This window comes from Rana temporaria, chromosome 7 (genome assembly GCF_905171775.1).
Source record: "Rana temporaria chromosome 7, aRanTem1.1, whole genome shotgun sequence".
Classification (NCBI taxonomy): Eukaryota; Metazoa; Chordata; class Amphibia; order Anura; family Ranidae; genus Rana; species Rana temporaria.
This window is the reverse complement of record NC_053495.1, coordinates 59,304,965-59,332,646: the sequence shown is the minus strand read 5'-3', so window position 1 is coordinate 59,332,646 and position 27,682 is coordinate 59,304,965. Positions and strand designations below refer to the sequence as shown.

General features: G+C 41.4%; 1 protein-coding gene and 2 long non-coding RNA genes across 3 annotated transcripts in view; 2 read left to right on the top strand and 1 right to left on the bottom strand.

Annotated features, from left to right (window-relative positions):
- CACNG2 (calcium voltage-gated channel auxiliary subunit gamma 2) overlaps positions 1–27,682 on the bottom strand; it is a 262,055-nt gene that overhangs the window by 108,142 nt on the left and 126,231 nt on the right. The window contains exon 2 of the mRNA XM_040359445.1: positions 15,727–15,810. Within this exon, the coding sequence (XP_040215379.1) occupies positions 15,727–15,810 (84 nt within the window). The remainder of the gene's footprint in view (positions 1–15,726; positions 15,811–27,682) is intronic.
- Positions 10,295–15,980, top strand: LOC120945340. The gene is made up of 3 exons (XR_005750557.1): positions 10,295–10,555; positions 12,819–12,949; positions 15,698–15,980. It is a non-coding gene; the product is annotated as an uncharacterized LOC120945340 (long non-coding RNA).
- LOC120945339 lies at positions 25,561–26,180 on the top strand. Its single transcript, XR_005750556.1, has 3 exons — positions 25,561–25,628; positions 25,747–25,793; positions 25,927–26,180. It is a non-coding gene; the product is annotated as an uncharacterized LOC120945339 (long non-coding RNA).

Here is a 27,682-nt window from a genome sequence, read left to right as displayed (position 1 = left end):
GGCAAAAAAAATTCTCCCAGCAAGTTCCTTGCTGGTTTTTGCCGAGAAACTCGGTCGTGTGTACGAGGCCTCAGAGTTTCAATTTGTATGCAATCAGGCAGGCCCTTGCACTACATGGTTTTGGTAAACCCAAAGAGAAAAACCTGCAGGAAAACTGATAGTGTGTATGGGGCTTAACTGTTAAGAAACTGATCCAAAAAGGTAGAGACTACTCAAAATTAGCTATTATATTTTTACATTCCATAGATACCTTATGCCTGGACCACTACTTATTTAACTCATATTTTTATATATTTATTTCCTTAGTGAATTAACTTTAGCACCATTTTATGAGTTATTTTTCTCATGTTTTTGATTTGTGAGGTAAGTAACTCATGAGGTAAAAGGGATATTACATTTTCAGAATCTCATGAGACAACTGGAAAAAATGTGTCACATGATCCAATTATCTCATGAGATATTCTTTGGCGAATCGAGCCCTTTGCCTCAGTGGTTTTCTTCCAGGCACTTTGATTTCCTCCCACACGCTAAAGACATTCTGGTGGGTTAACTGGCTCTTTTTTTTAATTTGCCCTAGCATGAGAGTTAGAGACCTTAGTTTGTAAGTTCCTTGAGGGCAGGTACTGTTGTGAATGTACAATATGTACATTATCAGCGCTATATAAATGCCTGTAATAAATAAGTAAATACAATTAATATGCATTGCTTACACATTTTTCCATGCTTTATTGTGTTAAAGATGGTGCAAGTGCAGAAAAATACCTAATGATCCTGCCAGAAATCAAGTGATCTTCTAATTTGCTGTTGGTGGCTGAAAGCGCTGACTCTGCTACGCTGAAATCCCAAGACATATTGTTAGCCCTGCTTGGGCTCTCAAACTGACTTCGACCTATCGCCAACCCTCTCTGTCCCTCTCCATGTGCATACATTTCATTTATTCCCAGTAAAGTATAGGCTTCCACTTTGTGTGTAAGAAAAGGACTCTTAGGAGATGTAGTTCTGAGGATGTTCCTATGTCAACAGGAACTGCTGTAAAGCACCCTGCTGATCCCTACACCTATCAACTGTCCCTGCAAGATTTGACAAGGAGTAACAAAAGCTGTTTCTCATGCAGGAACAAGGTAAACATAATATTGCTAGGATATGCTCCTGAGAAGGAGAAGGAGGTTTTGGGATAAATGTAGGTAATGTTTGAAAATCACTTCCTTGCATTGCTGACAACTTATGCCTCGTACACACAATTGGACCTTTGTCCGACCAAACTCACATCGGAATTCCAACGGAATTCCATTGGAGTAAAACAGGACATGTTCTCTATCTAAACTCTGATGGAATTAATCGTAATATCCAATGGATAAACTCTGAAGGGCCTACACACGGTCAGAATTTCCGATGGAAAAAGTCAGTCAGACTTTTTTCATTGGAAATTCCGATCGTGTGTACGAGGAATAACAGTACCATGCAAATGTTATAGACAGGCACGAGGAAATGTTGTAACGTAAGAATGCTTTCAAAAATATATATTTGAATTGTTTATTTTTACCAGTTAACAAAATGCAAAGTGTAGAGGCTAGAGAGGTCTCCCAACAACAGCCTCAATGGTATGTAGGGAGGCATGAGGCTGCAGCGATATTGAGTGTTTCAACACAAAGGCACTATCTATGAACAAGCCTGCAGCCCCAGAATCAATTAGTGCCTGGGTATCTATGGGAAAATCCGACCAGGAAAGGATACCTGGAACTAGAGGCTTATCTTTCAGGATAGCTGGGGACGCAGGGACGCCATCTAAGGTTTTTTTCCTACAGGACCTCAGATGTAGGCGTTTCCCAGATGGGTTGGACAAGACATCAATAAGTGACCTGCTTGGCCACAGTAAAGACATAATCTCTCCCTTTTCCTAAAGGCCTTCTCTTTGGAAGGAGACGTGTGAAGCCCAGCTGCATTGGCTCTACTTCACTGGAGGACTTGGGCCCAGGAGGCACGGGAGGTGAGAGGAGGCATGGGTGAGAATGCAAAGCTTGGAGCCAAACGTAGAGGAGGCCTCCACAAGCACTCCTTAAGGAAGGTCTCTTTTGAAGTCTGGTATTAATGAGAATGGCAAATGAGATCAACTCCTTAAGACTGCTAGGTATATTCTCGAGCTGCAATCTCATCTTTAATGTTATCAGAGAGGTCCTGGGAGTAAGCAGCCACAAGAGCCTCATTGTTCCAACCAACCTCTGCTGCCAGAGTATGGAATTCAATAGCGTAGTCGGTAACAGTTCTTGTAATCTGTTTAATGGACATGAGGCTTTTTTCAGCAGAGGTGGAGCGAGTGGGAATATCAAATACCCTTTTAAAGGAGGCCATAAACTCAGGGTAATCCTGGACAATGGGTTTTTGTATCTCCCATAGTGGGTTTTCCCAAGCCAAGGCTTTGTCAGAAAGAAAAAATGAAGCCTACTTTGCTTCTGTCAGTAGGGAAAGTCTGGGGCAACATCTCAAAATACTGTATATTCCAACCTGATTGAGAAACCCTCTACAGTGAGCTGGATTGCCCCCAAAATGCTGGGGAAGCAGAGCAGAACCAGTCATACCTCTTAAAGTGGTAGTGTTAGAGGCGGCTGCCTGAACAGAGACAGGAGCAGCAGCAGGAATGGCTTGCAACACTGGTTGTACCGGAGCAGCCAGAGTAGGAGGATCCAGATGAGCAGTTAAAAACTGGAGCATTTGTAATACTATGGCAAACAGATTCATGCTGTGGTCCTGCTCATCTAATCTGGAAAAAATATTACAGCTATGTGGATTGCCTACATCTTCTGGATTCATGGCCCATGCGTAAGGTCAGGAACCATAAACCAGTCAAAAAACAGAAGTCGGCATAGTCAGGAGCATAGTCAAAAGCAAAAATCAGAAACAGGAATCAGAAGGAAGTCAACCAGGCCAAGTCATTCACAGGACCACACGAAGGAACGCACTAGAGATCAGCCCCAGAAGGATTTACCCCCTTAATGACCATTTTTTGCGATACGGCTATTAATGGGATAAATATGTTCCCTGGGTGTGTTTACTAACTGGGGGATGGGCTTCCTGGGACAACACACAGTAGAAAGACATGCTCTCTGTGTCATCCCCTGATGGAACGGAGATCTGCCTTGTTTACTTTGGATGATCCCCGTTCTGTCTCTGCGGGAAACGATTGTGGGCGACACGCTGATTGGCTCCCCCACTGGCCAATCGGTGCATGCCCACAGAAAGCCATATACGAGGCTGACGTACACCTACAGCGATTTGGGTAGCTGAGCCAACATGCAGCAGTATAACTGCGGCGGCTGGTCGGCAAGCAGGTAAAAGTGGACGTAAACCTGTTTTTTTTTTAAATGAAGACTTCTACCTGGTACAGTAGAGGATGTTAAGTCATCTGTGCCCAGTCTTGCCACAAAGAGTTAATCCAACTCTGAGCAATCCTCTTGTTTTTTTAGTAAGATAAAAAAACAACACACAGATAAGTTTGTATCGCCACATTCCCCACAGCTGTGACTGACATCTGATTTCCTTATCTCATGTGTGGCATGAGAGAGAGTTTTACGATTCCAGCTTTACATCCCTCCTCCTTTCTTCTCCAGCTCTCCCAGTATAGGCTGCACCACTACTCGTAGAAATAGGAGAGTAGGAGAGTGTAGACATAGGCAGGGAGTCTTGTAACATCACGACTCCGTCCACCAAGCTCCAGCAAAGAGACCCATCCAACGATGTTTGGGTTTTGCAGTGCTCCTACTGCTGAAGGGGGTGACATTTGCAAGGTAGGGATACATACAGGAGGCTTGCATGTATATATACATTATTACTGTGCCATTAGTTTATACTGAGTGGGTGGTGGGTTTACATCCACTTTAAAGCAAGGTTCCACCCAATAATGGAACTTCCGCTGCATATCAGTGCATTACTGCACATTTAACGCAGTATATATCAGTGCATTACTGCACATTTAACGCAGTATATATCAGTGCGTTCCTCTACATTTAACATGGTATATATTAGTGCGTTACTGCATTTTAAACGCAGTATATATCAGTGCGTTACTGTAGTTTAACGCATTATATATCAGTGTGTTACTTACGCTAAATGCAGTATATATCAGTGCATTACTGTACATTTAACGCAGTATATATCAGTGAGTTACTGCATGTTTAATGCAGTATATTTGATTGCATCACTGCGCGTTTAACGCAGTATATTTCAGAGTGTTACTGTACATTTAAAGCAATATATATCAGTGTGTTGCTGCACATTTAACGCAATATATTTGAGTGCGTTACTGCACATTTAATGTAGTATTTTTGAGTGTGTTACTGCGCGTTTAATGCAGTATAGATCAGTGCGTTACTGCAAGTTTAACGCTGTATATATCAGTGCATTACTGCACGTTTAACACAGTATATTTAAGTGCATTACTGCTCGTTGAACGAAGTACATATCAGTGAGCTACTGAACGTTTAACGCAGTATATATCAGTGCATTACTGTATGTTTAACGCAGTATATATCAGTGCGTTACTGCACGTTTAACGATGTATATATCAGTGCATTACTGCACATTTAAGGCAGTATTTTTAAGTGCCTTACTGCACATTTAACGCAGTATATTTGAGTTTGTTACTGCACATTTAAGGCAGTATATTTCAGTGCGTTACTGTACGTTTAACACAGTATATATTAGTGTGTTACTGCGCGTTTAATGCAGTATATTTGAGTGCTTTACTGCACATTTAACACAGTATATTTAAGTGTCTTACTGCACGTTTAATGTGGCACATGTCCTCAATTTGGTGGTGCAGCACTTTTTAAATAGGTACCTGGGGTTGGAAAATCTGCTGAAGCAGGCCAGAAGAGTCTGTAGCCATTTAAGGTGGTCATTCACAGCCAGTGCTCGGTTTACTGAAATTCAGGGGGAATTTCACCTGCTCATAAACCACCTGATTTGTGTCCACCAGGTGGAGCTAGACATTGGCAATGCTGCAGTGGCTGCACATGAAGCAGAGGGTCGTTAATGAGTACCTGTGTGAATATGGCACAACAACAGGCTCAGGCCGGCTTGGCTTTTTTCCCCCCCACACCAATGGCTGTTGATAAAGGATGCATGCTGTACTATCACCAGTTAAGGAGGCCACAAGGATGGTAAGACATGACAATGCATGCATTAGTGACACAATTCCTAATGTGTTCCTGCTGGAGCAGACTCTGTGTGGCATTATGGACAGGGCACTCGAGGCAGAGCAGCGGGAGGAAGAGGAGGACTTCCTTTCTTCTCAAGGCCAGCTTTATGCAGACATCATTCTTCCTATGCCACAGAACACACAAGAGGAGAGGACGGAGGAGGATTCTGACAGCTTTGAAGCCATTAAAGCAGACCAATACATATGCTAACCCTTAACAGATGGGTTTCCATCCCCAGAACCCTTGGGGTACGTGGCTGGGAGGAGGCAGTTCCAGGTACTTTAATCCTCATAGAGGAGCCTGGAGGAGCCTGCTTCTCATACCTCCGCAAACTTGCGGTTCATGGGCTCCCTTATTCTTCAAAACCTGTGAAAGGACCAGAGAATATGTGGCTTGAAGGAGAAGGATCACTATTGGATGGCAAACCTCCTTGACCACCGTTACAAGAGGAAAGTCTCTGAACTCATCCCATCCCCACAGAGGGAGCAGAAGATAAAATCTCTTGGGGAAACCTTAAAGAGGAGTTTATGTAACACCATTCCCGACTCTGGTAGGTTACAGTCTGGTGTCATTTTGAGGCTTCTGTTGGTCAAGAGAGGAGCGGTGAAGAAGGGGGCTGCCTCAGTGATGCCTTTCAATTTTTTTTTTAGTCCTCGGCGCCCAGGGCTGTTAGCTTCCACATCCTATCGGCTGCATCTTCGTCATATGATGAGAGATTATCTAGGGGCGAAAACAGATATGGAAAGTTTTCCAGTTCATGATCCACTGGGTTTCTGGGTCATGAGAATAGACCACTGGCCAGAACTTGCCCAGTATGCAATAGAACAGCTGGGCTGCCCTGCATCCAATGTGCTTTCCGAAAAGGCATTCAGGCATGCTGCTGGAGGTTTTGTGACAGATAAGAGAGCATGTCTGTCCACAGACTCCGTGGACCGGCTGACATTTATTTCAGTATATTCAGTTCCAAACTTTTTTGATGTTCTAAAGTTCTGTCGCCTACCCAACAGGGGGTCATTCGGCCCATCTCTAATCAGGAGTGCTTGAAGCAGATCACTGTAATGATCCAGTGTAAACATAGCTCCCAACTGTCCCTGATTTGTCCCTTTTCCCCCTTAGTTGCCCTCATATTCTATATAGTTGTATAGAAAATTTACCTTTTATCTTTCAAAAAGTGTTTCCTAGTGCTAAATATTTCATCTAATTTCTAATTTGCTGCATTTGTAAATGTATTTCAAAAGCCAATATAAAGGAAGAATAGTGGTAAAAAAAAAACACTTATGGGTTTACCTAATATTTTTATTTGTTTAATTCTCCTTTAAGGGGGGCGTGGCAGGGTGTGTCCTATGCCTACATATTTTTGCTAATAGGTGTCCCTCATTTTCATCTCAAAAAATTGGGAGGTATGTGTAAACTCAATGCTTTTTACATTGTATTCACATTGGAAGTGATGCATGGAGGTCTGGGCAGAGCTTTTGCAGGTCTGTCCAGCATCTCCCTATAGCAGTAGATCACTTCTACAGTGTAGAATTGCATGGGAATAAAAATATTTTCTGTTGAGATTAATCCCCCTATCGGCCCTCATTGGATGGCTTGATTCACAGACACATTGTACAGATTCATGCGGGTCTGTATCATGTGATCAGCATGAAGACCAATTGCAGTGATCACAGATGTAAACAATGTAGTGCTTACATTGGAGAGTCAACCCCTTAATCTTACAACAGAGAAAGGGGGTAGTATGAAGCAATTCATGGATTAATAATTTATTAATTATTTCCAGATCAGTAGATCCTAAGGCTGTGGGTCATTTTTAACTATTTCACACACCCCCTTGTCTTCTATCTCAGTCCTTTCCTCTCTCTACAGCCCCCCTTCACTTCCCCTATCCTGTACATAAATATGTACATCCTCCCACTGCATATGACCTGTACATTAACCTCTTCCCTTCTTCCTCCCTCTGTGTATTACCTGTACATTGAATGCATTTGGTGCACCATTAGCAAGCTCCATGTTTTTACCCAATCAATGCCAGCAAGTTGCTTCATTTATCAAACATGTTTGGAAAAAACTGATTACCTTGGAAATCTATTTGGTCGATTTCTGTGCTGTCCTGGCATCTGTATTTGATTTTTTTTGGTAATAGAAGGTACAATTAACAGTTTTTTTTTCTAATGGTTTGGGCTTTTCTCCTTTATTTAGTAAAAAACAAAAACAAACAAAAAAAACCCATTGCTGATTAATACCACCAAAAGAAAACTCTATCTGTTTCAAAATATGATTAAAAATTATTTTGGGTACAGTGTTGCATGACTGAGTAATCGTCAGTATCACAACACTGAAAACTGAAAAATGGCCTGATAATGAAGGGATATTACAGGTTAGTACTGAAGTGGTCAATTGTATGCTAACAATTTATGCACACCATGTGTGTGGATTGGAGTGTACCATTTATGTGAGTGTTTTTTTTTACTGTTTTAAATTTTTTTTTTTAATTGTGCATACTGTTTTACGCTATGTGGCCACACTATTTTTTTTTACTTCTGAGAGATGCAGCACGGAACATTTGAGGAAGCAGATGTGACTGATAAGAGTCTGATAAAGGGGCTGAAGCTAGTTTGGCCTGTCTAATACAGGTGAAACTCGAAAAATTTTAATATCATGCAAAAGTTCATTTATTTCACTGATGCAATTTAAAGGGTGAAACTAATATATGAGATATACTTACATGTAAAGCAAGATAGTTCAAGCTGTGTTTTGTCATAATGGTGATGATTATGGCTTACAGCTCATGAAAACCCCAAATCCACAATCTCAGAAAATTTGAATATTGTGAAAAGCTGCAATATTCTAGGCTCAAAGTGTCCCACTCGTATCAGCTAATTAAGCCATAACACCTGCAAAGGGTTCCTGAGCCTTTAAATTGTCTCTCAGTCTGGTTCAGTAGGAATCACAATCATGGGAAAGACTGCTGACCTGACAGTTGTGCAGAAAACCATCATTGACACCCTCCATAAGGAGGGAAAGCCTCAAAAGGTATATGCAAAAGAAGTTGGATGTTCCCAAAGTGCTGTATCAAAGCACATTAATAGAAAGTCATGTGGAAGGGAAAAGCGTGGAAGAAAAAGGTGCACAAGCAGCAGGGATGACCGCAGCCTGGAGAGGATTGTCTGGAAATGGCCATTTGAAAAGTGTTGGGGACTTTCACAAGGAGTGGACTGAGGCTGGAGTCAGTGCATCAAGAGCCACCACACACAGGCGGTTCCTGGACATCCTCTTGTCAAGCCATTCCTGAACAACAAACATGGTCAGAAGCATCTTACCTTGGCTAAAGAAAAACAGACCTGGTCTGTTGCTCAGTGGTCCAAAGTCCTCTTTTCTGATGAGAGCAAATTTTGCATCTCATTTGGAAATCAAGGACCCAGAGTATGGAGGAAGAATGGAGAGGCACACACTGCAAGATGCTTGAAGTTCAGTGTGAGGTTTCCACAGTCTGTGTTGATTTGGGGAGCCATGTCATCTGCTGGTGTTGGTCCACTGTGCTTCAATAAGTCCAAGGTCAACACAGCCGTCTACCAGGAGATTTTGGAGCACTTCCTGCTTTTTTCCACAGATGAGCTCTATGGGGATGCTGACTTAATTTTCCAGCACCTGCCCACACTGCCAAAAGCACCAAAACCTGGTTCAATGACCGTGGGATTACTGTGCTTGATTGGCCAGCAAAGTCGCCTGACCTGAACCCCATAGAGAATCTATGGGGCATTGCCAAGAGAAAGATGAGAGACATGAAACCAAACAATGCAGAAGAGCTGAAGGCCGCTATTGAAGCATCCTGGTCTTCCGAAACACCTCAGCAGTGCCACAGGCTAATAGCTTCCATGCCATGTGGCATTGAGGCAGTAATTGCTGCAAAAGGGGCCCAAACCAAGTACTGAGTACATATATATGCTTATACTTTTCAGAGGCCCAATATTGTTCTATGTACAATCCTTGTTTTATTGATTGCATGTAATATTCTAATTTTCTGAGATTGCAGATTTAGGGTTTTCATGAGCTGTAATCATCACAATTATGACAAATCACAGCTTGAACTATCCTGCTTTGCATGTAACAAGTCTTTCTCATAGATTAGTTTCACCCTTTAAGTTGCATTAGTGAAATAAATTAACTTTTGCACCATATTCTAATGTTTTGAGTATCACCTGTAATAGCTCAGGTCCAGACATTAAGGTGAGTGCATTCTCAATGGAAAGGTAACTTGTGTGGAACACAATCTATTAATAGAAGTTGTTGGTTCACCATAAAGATATTCACATATGGACTATTTCTGAGTGGACTGTTTTGGATTGTCTGAGAGCCTCTCTATGGTGGAAATACATTTGGGGGATACAGTATTTTCACCACTTGGGTTTGGAGGATATTTTATGTGTTTATGGTTTCATATCAATCAGTAACTTAAATTGTGTATGTCCTAGTGTCTTTATCACCATTTTGTATAGAACTGAGGGGGCCTGGAGAGGGGAAAGGTGGTTAGTCACACGTAAATATTGTTCAAGTGAATAGTAGGATCTTTGGGCCAGATCCACAAAAGTTTCTGTTTCTATCTATGCGACTGATTCACAGAATCAGTTACGCATAGATATTCCTAAGATCCGTCAGGTGTAATAGTTTTACACTCTCGGATCTTAGGATGCAGTACCTTGGCCGCCGCTGGGGGCATTTCTCGTAGAATTTTTTTTTTTAATTTTTTTTTTTCCGCCGCATCTACTTTTTTTCCTGACACAACTTTTTTTTACCTGGCGCGATTCACAAAACTCGGCGTAACGTAACTTCGCGCAAAGCACGTCGGGAAAATCGCGTCGGGAGCATGCGCAGTACGTCCGGCGCGGGAGCGCGCCTAATTTAAATGGGACTCGCCCCATTAGATTGGGCCCGCCTTGCGCCGGACGAATTTAAGTTACACCGCTGAAAATTTCTAGGTAAGTGCTTTGTGGATCGGGCACTTAGGTAGAGATTTTGCGGCGGTGTAACTTAAAGAGGAAAAGTTACGGCCGCTCGTTGTGGATCTGGCCCTTTATGTTTCATCCCCTGACACAGTCAGACATTTGAGGTTTTAGTCATCCTTAGTATTAATCCAGAGGGAATCCACTATACGGGGGTCCCTATGGGACAAGTGTTCCCTACGTGAAAATTTGTTCTTTAAAAGGTACACTCCAGTCCAAGTTAAAATGAAGTACTGCATTACATACAGGGCACAAAGACTATTTCAGTAATATTATTTTTTTGTCAAGGCATTGCTACATTACACCAGTTTACCCAGTCCTTTTCTCAGCAATCTATGGATCAGAGATACAGGAATACAGGTAATACAGAAGAGGAATCCCCACACTAGCCTCTTTCTTGCTCCTATGCAGAAATTATTATGTATAGAGTATCAACATTTAAAGGTGCTCACAGCTATCAATAAGAGAAGTTTGATTTAGTCATACAGGAAGGAGAGAAAATTAAGAGGTTGCAAGGCACAGGCTATTGACATAATCTCCCACTAAAAGAGTTGCTCTTTAAATCCTGGTTGCAGTGGATCAATGTGGATAAGGTCAATCAAGTGGACTTTTTAAAAAACAGCAATCTGTTGTCTTTTCTATGTATTTTTTTATATATATTTTGGAGATTAGTTTACTATAAATAATTGCATCAAAGTGGTTTAAAAATCTTGCATATATATATATATATACTATCGATGCCCCCTGCTGAGACTACCGCCTGTGGAAAGGAATTCCACATCTTTGCCGCTCTTACACTAAAGAACCCTCTACGTAGTTTATGGTTAAACCTCTTTTCTTCTAATTTTTTATTTTTTTTTTAAAGTGTATTTTGTGCGTGTACTCAAGAGAGGAGCCGGACTGCAGGAGTTGGGAGTAGGCAGGCCTCCCCCAGAGGCAATCTGCCACCTTTCTCCATGCCCCGGGTGGCAATGGCAGGTGTGTGAGGGGGTCCTCCCACACAGCCTGCCCTACCTGCTCCGCTTTGAAGCCCAACGGGGCAGAGGGACTCCCTATAAGGGAGTGAGAGGATTAGCCCGCTCAACCAGCCCCGTTAGTCCTTCGCCTCTCTTTTTAGAGACCGCGTGGTCAAAGTGCGTGATGTTAACCCAATTTCGAGTGTGTGTAAGTGTGGTGGTTTTTGTGGGAGGGGGGTGGGAGCGTACTAAGCGCAGGCTTACCTCGCATAGCACACCCACCGGGAGCCGGGCTGAGACCACCAAACTCAATTCACATGTAGCTGAGACCGGGATCCGAACCCCTAGCTGCAGAGGTGAATCGCGTTGAGCCACCGCAGCTCCCTTTCTTCTAATTTTAATGAATGTCCACGTGTCTTGTTAAACTCCCTTCTGCGAAAAAGTTTTATCCCTATTGTGGGGTCACCAGTACAGTATTTGTTCATTTAAAACCATATACCCTCTCAAGCGTCTCTTCTCCAGAGAGAATAAGTTCAGTGCTCTCAACCTTTCCTTATAACTAATATCCTCCAGACCCTTTATTAGCATTGTTGCCCTTCTATGTACTCGCTCTATTTACAGTACATCTTTCCTGAGAACTGGTGCCCAGAACTGGACAGCATACTCCAAGGGAGGCCAGGCCAGGCCAGAGTATACTGTATATCATAATGCTTGCAATGGCTTGTGACCATGATGACCAATGAGCACTTGCCTTTGCTAGCATTATTATGGATACTCATTCCAGGACTATATATTGTGATATATGGAATGCTACACCAGCAGCACAGGGCATCACGACTGCTATGTACAACGGGGTCCGGAGGGGTGGCCAGGATATTTGGATAATTTTTCAAAACAAGGTGAACTTACCCTTTAAAGAATAAATTCACCTTTTTAACATGTTACACCTGCATTTAGGGTGTAACATATTACTTTGGAGCGGTCACCTGCGTAAACTGGTGTGGGATCCTCTCCCCGTACCCGCCATCACATTTTAAAAACAGCGTGGCTGAGCGTGGCTCCACCCATACAGCTGCATCATTGATTCACAGAGTTCTGTGAATGAATGAGCCACAAGACCCATCTCCCACCACAGCAGATGGCTTGTAGTTCTTAAGGAACTGAGAGTGCACTGGTGAGCATCCTTGTAGTTCATTGATTCTTCCTGCACTTTAGTAGCTGTACTGAAGGTCTGAAAGAGCCTGGCATTACACCCACAATCCATTGATCATGGGTTCAATGCTTTTGAGGCTGTAGAGTAAATAAATTATAAAATGCAAACATTTTTTCCGTGCAAGATTATGTGCATTTTTTTTTTATTTTTTTTTACCAAAGGTAAAATTTAAAGGTAAAAAGTAAAATATGAGCTCACTAAAAACACTCTATAATTTCCCTTCCTCTAGCTTGCTATGATTAGCAGTTCATTGATCTTTTTTTTTTTTAACCTGCCTGGGATTGTCTTTAATAGTTCATTTGGTAGACTGCCTATTTTGGGAGGTCCTAGGCATTTTTTTTCTATCTATTAAATGTTAATTCATTTGTGAACCCTATTGGACCAATTTACTGAAGCATTGCAAACAAAAACAAAACTATGTGCAAATTTAATATACTGTATCTTACTGTTCTAGTGTGAAATCATTAAACATGGGCTTACTTAGATGGAGGCTTACAACAGTGAAACTAAGAAGAAAATATTAGGGTTCCTCAGGAAGCTCGTAGTGAAGAGCTGCTTCATTTCTTGATGTGTTATTTAAAATAAGTGAGTAATTTCAGCAATGTTTCTTAACATTTTGTAGCAGTAAAATGTCCAAGAGTTTTTGTACTTTTAGAAGACCCGTGGACCCCATGTATAATAACTAGAGGAAAGGAATGGAGAGAAATGTAAGGAAATGGGAATATAGCACCCGGGCTGATTCCAGCTGTCATTTTTCTTTACAGTGTAGAAAAAGATACAAGTACCTTCATCTTTTCATTCCATTAAGCCCCTTTTACACGGGCGTCATCTGTTTAGTCACCTTCTTTCAAAGAATACGGTTACATCCCTTCACATCCATTCCGATCCGTTTCAAGGGATCTGGACCGTTGCCTGTTCCGTTTAAAAAATGGAACTGAACAGATACAGATGTAAATGGATGCTCATCCATTTACATCCATTTGTTCATAGAAATTAGTTGCTGTCCATTTTTTATCCATCGAAGGATGGATGAAAAATGGACACATGAAATGCCCGTGTGAAAGGGGTCTACATTTTTCTATGATAACTTATGTTTTTTCCATTCAGGGTAAAGCAGCAGATTTGCAATAAAGCTCTCGCAGCACATACTCAGCTTTCCTTTCACTTATTTAATTGGCTGGGAGTGAGGAAAGCAAGCCCTGTGTAAGCTCGGATTCTCTCTATTTGGAGCTTAAACAGGGCTGTGTTGGTGCTGTTGGGAAGGGGGGCATTAAAGTGGACCTTGTAGTACAATGCAAGGTCCTCCTATAGTGTCCAGGTTCCTTCCCCCCTCATCAATCACCTGCTGACAGTATGTCTAAAAGGTATCTGTAAATAAAAAAGTTCATACTGACCTTACCTGTTTCCCACAAGGCGCAACACCACCATCACCCAGAAAAATTCATGGGAAATGCAGAGCAGCCCCAATCTCACCAGGCATAATTCCAGTTCATTATAAGAGCATATTCTCGTGAGATTTGCGCTGCTCTGTATTCCCCCAGATCTTGCTGCAAGGTGGCTGACCATTACTACCTTTTTTCTATATGGCTTACTCACAGGAGACAATGCTGCCACCTCCTGAATTCAAGTATATATTTTAATCCCAATGGGGATTTTACATTCTTCTGCGGCCCTGCAACAACCATAGCCATGTTTGGACTGTGGTTACGGCACGGTCATGTTGACATCAGTGTGTGAGTTTGACAAACTGTACAGTCTGTCAAGTTAAAATTGATATGACAAGGTCAAATTGTTGAAGCATGATGGCTGCAGCAATGTAAGTATACCTGAGTTGCCAATTTTCCTACTCGTAGATGAATGGTAGGGAAGGTAAAAATGCAGATCAGTCACCTGTATTTACCACCCCTGGTGCCCATGAGACCCTAGCCTTACAGGTATATTTTGGACATACTATCAGCAAGTATTTTCTACAAGATAGAGATCCCGAAAATTATACGTGGACAATGCATTTTACTGTAAGATCTGCTTTAAAGTGATATAATGTTGCTTTGCACTCCGTAGGCAAAACACTGGTTTTCTTTAATATATTCATGTGAAGTGACAAACAAACACATCAGTGTGCTGCGATGTGTGACCAAATAATTTTTAAATAATTATCATAGACTTCAAACAGTTGTACAAGTATCTCAATCATACATCCAAAAATACATATACTTTAATCCAGTCCTTGTGTTTCAGAAAAATACATTGTGAACCAGTAAATGTAATAATCCACCATGTGAACACTCTTTATACAATGTATTTTTTCAAAATAAACACCCTTTTCTCCAGTGTGTATCACCACCACTCAGTGCGCTCCTCTATATATGCTCACAACCACTAAAGGCCAGTTAATTACAGGGGTCTATAAGCGCTTGATAGTTAACTCTCTGAGAGCCGAGTATTTGTTGCTGGTCTCCATGACAACATTGAGATGCTATGTAAGATTGATGATGCAGGGTGTCCGCTACCCACTGATGAAGTCCCATCTCTGGTACGCAAAGAGTAGCCACACGCCTGTGATATCATCATGTTTCTGCTGAGCCAATACTCCGCTCTCAGGGAGAAAGCAATTACCAGCACATTAGAGTGATTGGATCGTCTGACCACTATTGTGAATTGCCTTGCATGTTATGTGACTATAATTAATGGAATTTTGGAAGCAATATAAAAATATTCATACAGAGAACATTAGATTCAGTTTTATTTTGTTGAGAGGATTTTTGGAGAGGGACACAAAATAAAATTAATTTGCCAGATTTCAATTGGTGGAACATTTGACCATGTACGTATGGCAGCACCTATGTGATTACTATCAAGATCTTATAGACCTCCTGTAATTAAGATGTGTATTGTGGAGGTGAGCATATATAGGAGAGCAGTGAGTGGTATAAAGAGTGTTTATTTGCACAATTACATTGAATGAAGAGTGTTCAAGAGTGTTCACGTGGTAGATTATTACACTTATTGGTTCACAATGGACTTTTTTTTTTAACACATGGACTGGATTAAAATATATATATTTTTGCTCTTATGATTGAGATATTTGCACAATTATTTGCAGTCTATAATAATAATTTTTAATTAATTTGGTCACACATTGTAGCACATTTATATATTATAGAAGTTTTGGATTTTTCTATTATGATCATATGAAGATTATTTATTTGTTTTTAGCACAACGTTGATTAATTCTTAGTATTGTACTATTTCGGTGAGTGAATCACAGGATGTGCTAGCTGCTTTATTCCTCATAGATACAGTATATAATATTTTTTTTATTGTGCATTCTAGGTTTTATTAAAACAAATCAGTGGACTTACGGAGAAAATATTCGGCAGTGTCTGCTTCATAATCTGCATCCTCTGGAAAGTGGTCAATTTGTTTGCACACGCCCTTAAAATTACCTAAAGAGAGATGTGAAAAATGTGTCAGAATTTTCTTCGCAAGGTTATTGTCAACATGATGACCCATTCAAACACACTTGCACTAAACATTAACATCACCACTACAATGCCATCTTTCTGCTGCCTATGCCTGGCATGTACAATGCAAAGTTATTTTAATTAACGGTGGACTCTAGGCAAAATATAAATATATATATATATATATATATATATATATATATATATATATATATAAATTAATGCAGTGCAGACAGGATAGAGCCCCTGTCTGAATGTACCTCTTTCTTTGCTGTGTTGGGGAGATGTCCCCCCACATTGTGTGGTGTCAGCAGAACAAGGAAAATCTCTGCAGTGGGGTACACAGCAACAAAAAGCTGACAACATTCCTACTCAGTACAACATTGAATAAAAGTTGTGGTTGGGGTTCCAATTTAAACATGTTTATATATTTTCTTCCTACCAGACATATAGGAAAATGCACACACCATATCAGTTTTACTACATTTCGGGTATTTTTAAAGAAAACCTTGTTAGAAACAGAAGATAAACCCTTTATAGCTGAAAAAAAAAAAGTTGGTCTTTTTTCCCTTATTTCTTTTAACACATATTATTTTTTGTAACAATTCAAGAGCTCTTCAGTTTGCCAGAGTAAACCTGTCATCAATGCAGGTGATCCAAAGAAAACATATATTATTAAAAATGCATAACCATAGGTTACCTTCAGTGAAAACAGCATGTCTAAACGATCAGTTGATTGTATGCAAATCCTGCTCTTTATGTAATTTTGGAGCTTGGCCCAGCAGCATATAAAATTAAAGACCTATAAGGAGTGGGCCCATGTTGATATGTACAGGAAAAATTTAGGATTTGCACATAACGTAAAGAGGAACTTTAGTTGTTTTGTTTTTTTAAGTCGGCAGTTACAAATACTGTAGCTGGTGGCTTTAAAAAATCAGGTCCATACCAGTGCCTACAGTCCAGTGCTGTCTTTGCACAGCTGGTCATTTTTACTGCTGCGGGTCCCCGGTGCCTCCATCTTGTATATGGGATATGGCTGTGACTTCCTGAGAAAGCGCAGCCAGCACCCCACTTTGCATGTGCATGCTCACACAGCGATCTGTGAATGGTCCTGCAACCTCCTGGGACATTTGACCTCTCCCAGGAGGCTGCGGGAGGAAAGAGCAGCATCATCCTCACCTAGGTAAGGCTTGCGGAATGGAAGTATAAGAACTGGTTCCTGCCTTCAAAAGAAAACTGTAACTCAGTCTGAGGACAGGGAACAAATTAGTCAGTTTTTTTGTGAAGTTCTTTTTTTAAGCTGCTTACATGTCTGGGTCAACTTTTTCATATTTTTTTTTTGAAAAAGTGGACTTTATTCTTGTAGCAATCTATTAGCAGTCATCTTTTATTCTCTGAAACGGAGAAAAATTCAAGAAATTTACCCGCAGCTCTTATTTTATGTGTCAGTCCCAGAAGACGGCACATGGTGCTAGCTGTGGATCAGAGATGAGGGTCAGCACTGAGAACTAACTCTGTCTTCCTTCAGATTCAAATATTGACTCTTGTAGTGAGTAAGCAATAGTACGGTGGACTAGCTTCTGTATACAACAGAGAATCATGCACATCGACGTAAGTAAAACTGTGTTCAGGTCTGTAAGTTGTATAGTTTGTTTTAGGGATCTGAACGCAGCAGTATTCTATGCTATGAGCCCTTGAACATAGCTGCATTTACATCTGTAAAACTGTGCTGTTTAAAGATCTGTAAAAAAAAAAAAGAAAAAATAGAAAATAGAAAACATTATGCTAGATTTTGCTGGCAGAAAGTTTCAGAGTAAAAAAATATGAATATGGTCCATATAATGCTTGCGTTTACCCACTTATAGGCACATAAACATCTGTACATGTAAATGCTCATAAAGATTATGAAGGCCTTAAAATGTCAAGTTTTGGGCGCCTTTTTGCAAGACCCCTTACTAATCAGTGATTTCTAATAGCGACCCTGCAAGTACAGATCATTTAACAGGATCTTTCGTGCAGCTTTTATTATTATTAGCAATATTATACAGGATTTATATAGCGCCAACAGTTTATGCAGCGCTTTATGTTACTTATGCCATGTACACACGATCGGACCTTTGTCCGACCAAATTCACATCGGAATCAGTGTTGCCAACCTACCAGATTGAAATTTACTGGCACAACACCTGAAATTTACTGGCCATGTTTTTACTGGAATTTCACTAAAGTTACTAAATTACATTTTTAGGTGCAAATTTCAGTATTTAGGCTACAAACGAGTACACTAGGCAAATAGCAATATAATTTAAGGTAGATATTAAAGCGGGAGTTCACCCATTTAAAAAAAAAAAAAAAATCTCCCCTTAGCTTCCTGCTCGTTCGGTCTAGGGGAATCGGCTATTTATATTAAAATAGGTGCAGTACTTACCCGTTTTCGAGCTGTATCTTCTTCCGTCGCTTCCGGGTATGGGTCTTCGGGAGCGGGCGTTCCTTCTTGATTGACATTCTTCCGAGAGGCTTCCGACGGTCGCATCCATCGCGTCACTCGTAGCCGAAAGAAGCCGAACGTCGGTGCGGCTCTATACTGCGCCTGCGCACCGACGTTCGGCTTCTTTCGGAAAATCGTGACGCGATGGATGCGACCGTCGGAAGCCTCTCGGAAACCTGTCAATCAAGAAGGACCGCCCATTCCCGAAGCCCATACCCGGAAGCGACGGAGAGGATGCGTCTCGTAAACGGGTAAGTACTGCACATATTTTAAAATAAATTGCCGATTCCCCTAGTAATAACGAGCAGGAAGCGAAGGGGGAAAAGTGCCCTCTAAGGGTGAACCCCCGCTTTAAGGTAAAAAAACATATTTTTGTTATTTTCGATATAATAAGGGCAAATTATTTAGTCACATCACCCCCTGCCTCCATCCCCCTCTGCCACCAACACCCCCTACCTTCACCCCCCTCTGCGTTGCCACAATCGCCACCTGCCTCCAATCTCCCTCTGCCTCCAATCTCCCCTGCCTCCAATCACCCCCTGCCTCCAATCTTCCCCAGGCCCCCTGCCTCCAATCTCCCCCAGGCCCCCTGCCTCAAAATCACCCCCTGCCTCCATCGTTCCCTGCCACTATCCCCCTCTGCAGTGCCACCAACAACCCCTGTCTCCATCCCCACCCTCTGCGATGCAACCATCCCCCCCTGCCACTAACACCCCCTGCCTCCAATCTCCCCCTGCCTCCAATCTCCCCCAGGCCCCCTGCCTCCATCCCCCTCTGCAGTGCCACCAACAACCCCTGTCTCCATCCCTCACCCTCTGCGGTGCCACTATCCCCCTCTGTGGAGCCACCAACACCCCCTGCCTCCAATCACCCCCTGCCACTTACACCCCCTGCCTCCAATCTCCCCCTGCCTCCATTGCCCCCTGCCTCCATCCCCCTCTGCGATGCCACTGTAGCCACCATCACCCCCTGCCTCCAATCACCCCCTGCCTCCAATCTCCATGCGCAGTTCCAAGTTGAACCGATCTCGGATATTTTTACTGCCACATTCCCGCAACCATGGACATTTACGAACGGGGGAAAAAAGTGCCCGGTTTTACGGACTGTCCAACACTGATCGAAAATTCCATCGGAGTAAAACAGAACATGTTCTCTATGTAAGCTCCAATGGAATTCATCGGAATTTCCAATGGGGCATACATACGGTCGGAATTTACGATGGAAAAAGTCTGTCTGATTTTTTTCCATTGGAAATTCCGATCGCGTGTACAGGGCTTAGGGCTGCATTTACACTTGAGTGTCGCATCTCGTTTTTTGCCACATTTTTTGCGCAGAAGCATAGGGCAGCCCATTCACTTTGAAAAAAAAACTGTGAAAAATGTGCCACAGTAGCTCAAGTACCACATTCCTGAAAACGTGGGCAGAAATTTGCATTTATACTTGCATTTCCGGAACGCTGGCCTTATGAAAGAGAAAGTGTTTTCTGACAAGCTTTTCCTTAGTCACCTCAACTAACTGTCCAGAAATCCATCACTCAAAATGTTAAAATTCACACAAATGGTGAAGCTATATTAATTTGTACAGATGTTGTAGAAAATGCTACACACTATCTTCACATTCCATAATGGTGGCCATACACAGAACAGGTTTGAATACGATCGTATTGTCGATTGGTTTACTGTTCGGGAAAACATGACCCTCAGTAGATTAAAAAGATTGTTCAGTGCTCTATATACTGTGGGGTATATTGATTATATTGATCTATTTTATTTCAATCAAACTGATTTGAATAATTTCTAAGGTTTTGTTAAACAATTATGTGATGGCACAGTATGTGTCTTTCCAGTTTCTATTTATAGATGTCACAGAACCCTAAGGTGAATTTTAATATATTTCAGTGTTCATTTTTTCCTGTGGCTGTTATTTCTTAGACTACAATAAAACTAATATAGGTTAGCAGACTTCACTTTACGAGACTATATGCAATTTCAGATAGCTGTTAAACCAAGGTGGGCCTGCTGTGTCAACGGGCAGCACTTAATTTAAATAACAGTAATTTAGCAGTTACAGCAATCAGAAGGGGAAGGGGAAGGATAAGAACCTCTTTTAGGATTTTGTTTTTTTGCTGTTGGTGTCCTTGTTGAGATTACCTGTCATTGTGATACCTGTCAGTGAAGTGGGAAGTGGGGACAAATCTCCCCAGAGGAACCGCAGACAGTAATAAATACGTGAGAGAGCCTCAGACCCTTCTTCACTTTAAAGAGGTTGTAAAGGTTTGTTTTTTATTTTCTGAATAGGTTTTTTTAAGCTATTGCATTGTTGGTTCACTTACCTTTTCCTTTGATTTCCCTTCTAAGGCCCCGTACACACGGTCGGACCGAACCGATGAGAATGAACCGAAGTTTAGTTTCATCGGACCAAACCGACCGTGTGTATAGGCCATCGGTCTGTTTTCCTTCGGTCCAAAATTTCAAACATCATTCAAAACTGAACCGATGGACCGCTGCCCCATCGGAACAAACCAATGGTTAGTACAGAAAAGCATCGGTTGAAAACCCGCGCATGCTCAGAATCAAGTCGACACATGCTTGGAAGCATTGAACTTCGTTTTATTCAGCACGTCGTGTGTTTGACGTCACCGCGTTCTGACCCGATCGGATTTTGGACCGACGGTGTGTACACATATCAGGCCGTACGGCCACTTCAGAGGTGAACCGATGAAAACGGTCTGACGGACCAGTCACATCGGTTTGGTCCGACCGTGTGTACAAGGCCTAGATGTTTTTTTTTCTTTGTCTGAATTTCTCACTTCCTGTTTCTCAGTAAGCTTGCCCCCATCATCTGAGCCGTTCTGGCTGGGGGTTAGTCAGCGTGCTCGCCCCCTCCCTTGGGACTACATCCCTTTGAGGAGATGCTCTTACAACGTCTCCCTGCAGGGATGTAGTCCCAAGGGAGGGGGCGAGCACGCTAACTAACCCCTAGCCAGAACGGCTCAGATGATGGGGGCAAGCTTACTGAGGAAAAACAGAAAGTAAGAAATTCAGACAAAGAAAATAAAACATTTAGAAGGGAAATCAAAGGAAAGGGTAAGTGAACAAACAATGCACTAGCTTGAAGGAACCTATTTAGAAAATATAAAACAAACCTTTACAACCCCTTTAAGGGCTTGGGTACACTTGTTTTGCCCTTAAAATCCTGTATCTGTTATGAATTTAGAGAAGGAATCCAGGCAAAAAAGAAGAAAAAACAGCATAGGAAAAACAGACAATAATCCTCCCACTTCTGCTCAGATTACCTAGGCAATCTGAGCGAAAGTATGCCCCCCACTCGCAACATTTTGGAACACGTCATAGGTCCCAGATGGCTGTAGGACCATTCACAAAGCGCATTGCGACTTGTGCATGCACAATGGGCAGTCAGCTGTGAAGCCACAACGAGTCGAAGCTGGCTGCCCACAGTTAACATGCAATCGATTAGGACCCGAAGAATGGAAGAAGAACTAGTCCAGGTGAGGATGGCGTTGGATTCCCAATGTCTGTTTATTAAAAGTCAGCAGCTACAGTCCAGGGTAGCAATATTACTGAAGTACAATCCTTACTGACTCAGGCTACACACAGAGCTTAGAATTCTGCCCACCCCCTTCCAATGCAAAATTCACGCTCCCTGTTGTTTAACTAGTACATGCCATAATCTTTATAACTCATCAGGGTTCTAGGTTCACAAATTGTATGGTGGGGACCAGGATTAACCCAAACTTGGAGACAAGTTAAGTCCCTGTGTACAGCCAACCTGAAGACTAGCACAAATGCATGTAGATACCACAAGGTAAAAATATTTTTTACAGAAATTGGAAAAAAACTGCGCTAAACAAAAGACGTAAATGCTGCCAGTACCAAAAATTGTAGATACAAATTAAAAAATGTGTTAAGATGTGAGGTACAGCGCAAAAACAATATAAATTATAAAATTGATGGTGACACCAAAATATATACGAAATAAATAAATATAAAAAAAAAACAATATGGGGTTGTGGTACATGTGCAAATGCAGAAAAGGTAGGTGAATACAAACACTGCAACCATGAATAAAAAAGAGAATAATGGTATATAATTCTTATAATCACAATTGTTAAATATAGAATTAATAAATGTCCTATTAGTGAAATAGGATATAAGTGCAGCAGCCAATCCCAGACGACGTCGGCTTGTGACGAAACGCGTAGGTGTGGCCTGCGTCCCGACGACATCACGTACAGCAGAACGGCAGACTGATACAGCGGAGGGATAGGAGGAGACGCTGAGTTAGATCGCACATTGCCAGAGAGATTTTATACACCGCGCGTATTACTTCTAGTCCTGTAAGTGCATTACCACTTTTTATTAAAACATTTTATCGCAGTCAACACTATGGGGCTCTTTTGCTTTTGTTTTTATCTCTGAGAGCCTTATCAATACCTGACTCAGTGTTTAAGGACCAGCTCCAGCCATAAGTCTTTTTTGGGAGACTTTAAACACCCTGGGCTTAGATTGACCGCTGTGCTTGTGGTCATACCAACGGGTAAGGAGACTACATCTCTCAGGTGCTCATTTGGTGAAAGGAAGTATTTTCTTTGATGTCACAGTATTTAAGATAAGAAGATCCTGGATTTACTTGTTCTTATTTGGGACTTTTTTTTTTTTTTTTTTTACTTTTTTACTCACTTATATCCTATTTCACTAATAGGACACTTAATAATTCTATATTTAACAATTGTGATTATAAGAATTATATACCATTATTCTCTTTTTTATTCATGGTTTATTCATGGTTGCAGTGTTTGTATTCACCTACCTTTTCTGCATTTGCACATGTACCACAACCCCATATTGTTTTTTTTTTATATTTATTAATTTCGTATATTTTGGTGTCACCATCAATTTTATAATTTATATTGTTTTTGCGCTGTACCTCACATCTTAACAGATACCACAAGGTGCCTATACTTCAGCAGTGTGGTTACTTTTGCCACCTTTTAGGCCAAATTTCCTTAGTTTTATGGGCACTGGTTGGCCTACGATGTGATCACTCTAATTTGTGTTTTTACACCACTAACCACTATACTACACTGTAGTCACCCGTTTGGTAATGCTATCTAGGTGCAAAACATGTTTGTGTTATGTAAGAAAAGAAGAAGCAGAATACTGTTAGTTATGTGGTCATGTTATACCCCTAGTCTGATTATGCATTTGAAAAAGAAGGATAGCCTCTACTTTTTCCCGTTCCTGGTATGTCATGTGCTATTTTGTAACTCTTGTGTGCACACACCATGTAAGAGCTTGATACAAAATTGTATGTACTAGTACAGATTATTTTGATTTACAATAATGCATCACCCCCTCCATATATATATATATACAGTATATACTGTATAATAAGGGAAACACCTGGTACTGGTTGAAATGCAATTTCTTAATGCCTTCATTTTTTAAATCCTAAACTGTGCACAAGGAGCACATCAGAACAAATGTTTTGGCTTATTTTCCCTTTCACAAGTCCTCAGGTATACATTGTAATCTATTTATGAAATATCCAAAACAGGAAACACATCATCCTTACATATACAAGGTAGCTAATATAATCAATTAACTTGCTACATATCAATTAACCCCTGTAATAAAACATTCTAAGACACCCCATGTACCATATACAGATATCTAATCCAAACAATGTAGTACCAAGACAAACTTAAAATGGCGCGTACACACGACCGTTTTTAATGTCATGGAAAAAAACAACGTTTTTCTCGACTTAATTCTTATCAAGCCTGCCTTGCATACACACGATTGTGAAAAAAAATGCTCCAGCAAAACGCGGTGATGTACAACACGTAAGACGGCACTATAAAGGGGAAGTTCCATTCGGATGGCGCGACCCTTTGGGCTGCTTTTGCTGATTTCGTGTCAGTAAAGGTTTGGTGAGAGACGATTTGCGCTTTTCAGTCTGTTACAGCATGACAAATGTGCTATCTCCATTACAAACGCTAGTTTTACCAGAAAGTTGTTAAAGCCTACACACAACCGACGACGTGAAAAACAACGAGAAAAAATAGAGCATATTCTAAATTTTTAATGCCCATTTTTCACGTTGAGAAAAATGCTCTGGAGCCTACACACGATCGTATTTAATGACCAATTTAAAAAATTGCATTTTTCACGTCATGAAAAATGGTCGTGTGTACGCGGCAAAATACCCTATTTTGGGTATTTAAGACTTAAGTGTAGTTGAAAATAAAATAAACATAAGGGACATTACTTACCTTCAGTAGGATGTGTCCCTTGTGCTGCTGTGTCTTCCTTTAAATTAAATATTTCTCCCATGAAACCCCCCCCACCCCACATCCCGCCTATGCAATCTTCAAGGTTAATACAGCTAAATGTCCGTCATAAGCTCTCATCAAAACTGCCTGACTATGTCTGCCTTTTCTGCGTAGATCTGCAACTCATAGAAGTCCTACTAGAGCTTCTATGAATAAACCAGGATCTAAAGCTGGCCACACACTGGCCGAATGTCGGTAGACAACGACCGATTAACCACCTCAATACAGGGCACTTTCACCCCCTTTCTACCCAAGCTATTTTTCAGCTTTCAGCGATGTCACACTTGCAACACTGTATCCAAATATTATTTTTATAATTTTCTTCACACAAACAGAGCTTTTTTTGGTGGTATTTAATCACTGCTGTTTTTTTTATTTTTTACTGAAAATGTTGATAAAAAAAAGTTTTTCTTTGTTTCTGTCAGTGAACTTCCTTCACTGATGTGCGCTGAGGAGGTGGCATTATGGGCACCGATGAGGCGGCACTTAATGGCACTGACATTTATTTGCATCTTGCATTTCCAATCCTTCTTACTACTTTTTCCCTAGCTGACCCTTTTTATACCCTTCTCCTCCTGTACTAGTAATGGTCATGCCCCCTTTATTATACGTTTCTTATTCTCCAACATGCAACCAACTATTCTGCATATTCTCCACCCCCGTGTCAGGTGATCTTCCTGGTCACTTGCCATGTGTTTTTTTTTTTCTCCCTGCACGTCATTAGTGCGGGCTCCCACATGATGAGAGCAGGGCTTACCTGTCCCTCCCCTCTCCCCACTTGGAGGCAACGCCCCCTTTTCCACACTGACCCATAGCAACGCAGGCTCCTTTACAGACCCCTCCCACCTTACTCCTCCCCCTCTCCTATTTAAAAGCCAAGCAGCCCCATAATGTCAGACATTGCTGGATGGCTGCAGCAGCTGTACACACTCTACACTGCTTGTGTTTTCTTCCCATGTAAGTACTTTGTCCCTTCATGTTTCCCACCCTGACCCCCATACTATTGCTTTACATGCCATTTCCTATACTCTGTACATCTCTAAACTGGGATTTATTTCTTTCATTTATTTTTTAGCTTCCGATCCCTCTACTGACCTCTCTGGCCACTTTTTGTCATTACAGGTATGTCTCTAGCCTCATATATAAAATCTTGGTTCAGCTTTCTTTTTTGCGATCCTTTTTTGCGTTCTTTTTCGTTTTTGTTGCCTGCGGCACCGTTGATATTATCCTGTCCTCTTATTTATATTTTGGACAGGTAAAAATATATATATATACAATCAATAAACTTTTACGCTGTGACACTTCGGGCCAAAGGTCTTGCTACGCTGTGATTGATATTAGATGCCAGTCCTCACTCCTCTCCTTACCATCTGAGGCTTGCCATGCGCCCCGATTGCGGTGTCCTTTTAAGGGGTGTGCTGAGCCGTTGAAACTTCTCGGGTGGTATGATTTTTGCTTATCTGTACCAGTTTAATGTTTTTCATCTGTATGTTATTATTTTCAACACATTGTCATTTATTTGTTTTCTAGAAAAGTTGTCTGTTACACTTTCTGACTCCACACATACTTCGGTCCCTGAAGAAGGAAACCCGAAACGCGTTGGGCCCAGTATTTATATTGTGGACTCTTCACCTTTTTTCCAATACACCCCATTAATGTGTTGTTTTTAAACCTTTGTACTATATACGTTTACTGAACGTTGTTTGATACCGTCCTGTTATTATTAAACTATTATATATTTTGTATCTACCATGACTACTTGTACTACTGTTGCCTAAAAAGCCCCACCCTGGGGGATCCTCCATTTTTTTTTTTTTTAATGGCACTGATTAGGTAGCACAGATGGGCGGCACTGATGGGCAGCACTGATGGGAATTGATAGGCAGCACTGAAGAGCAGGCACTGATGGGCACTAAAAGGCAGCACTGACTGGCACCAGCAATGGGCACTCATTTTTGTCACTGATGAGCACTGATTGGTGGCAATCATGGGCATTGATTAATTTCACTCATGGGCATTGATTGGTGGCACATCTGGGGCATTGCTGTAATCAGGGCACTGATTACATGCCCTGTTCTCCCCTGCAAGGAGATGCCGCTGATTGGCTCTCCTTGCCGCACACTCTGTCAGTGTGTGGAGTCGAGAGCCAATTACTGGTACTTCTTGTATTTACATGTGATTGGCTGTGATTGGACACAGCCGATCACATGGTTAAAGAGTTGCATCAGCGGCTCTTTACACAGATCGGGGTCGCGCTGTGTCCTAGCAACATGGCTCACACCACGATCGTCACGTTGCATGCCCCCCGTAAGCGCACGGGAGCGGCCATTCGGGTGCGTCGTCATATGACATCCAGCCAGAACGAGAGCTGCACTGTCCCTCCGTTCGGAAGCTGGAAAAACAGCATCCGACTGACTCTGGATTAGTGCTCTCAGTCAATGGCAGAGAGCACTGATCAGAGTGTTCATGCGTACCCCTGTCAAAACACAATAGCTCCGCAGAGGAGATTGCTAAACCAATCTTGCAGGGATAGTACAGTGACTCCGACCAAGTTTTTATTTGTAAAAAATTTTTAAAATCATTTATTATTTTCCTTCCATTTCTCAATTATGTGCCACTTTGTGTTGGTCTTTAACAGAAAATCCCAATTTACGTTTTTGGTTTACGAATTTGACAAAATGTGGAACATTTCAAGGGGTATGAATACTTTTTCAAGGCACTGTAAAAAAGATTTTTCAGCAAGTAAAAAGGTAAGCAGCAATTTTATATATTTTTCGAAGTTATGGTATCTAAATGGGATTTGAATGGGAACATGTAACAAATATAAACCAAGTGTTATCCCAATTTGGCTGCAAAAGTAAAAATACACTTTTTTACAACCCTAAATCTAGAATTATTGAACACAAAGTTGTGCCCATTTACTGAATGAGAAAGATCCCGAAAAGAAGAAATGGTGAAAAGAACAGAGGGCATGTACATGTCGTAAACTTCCATCACAAATCCACAATAAA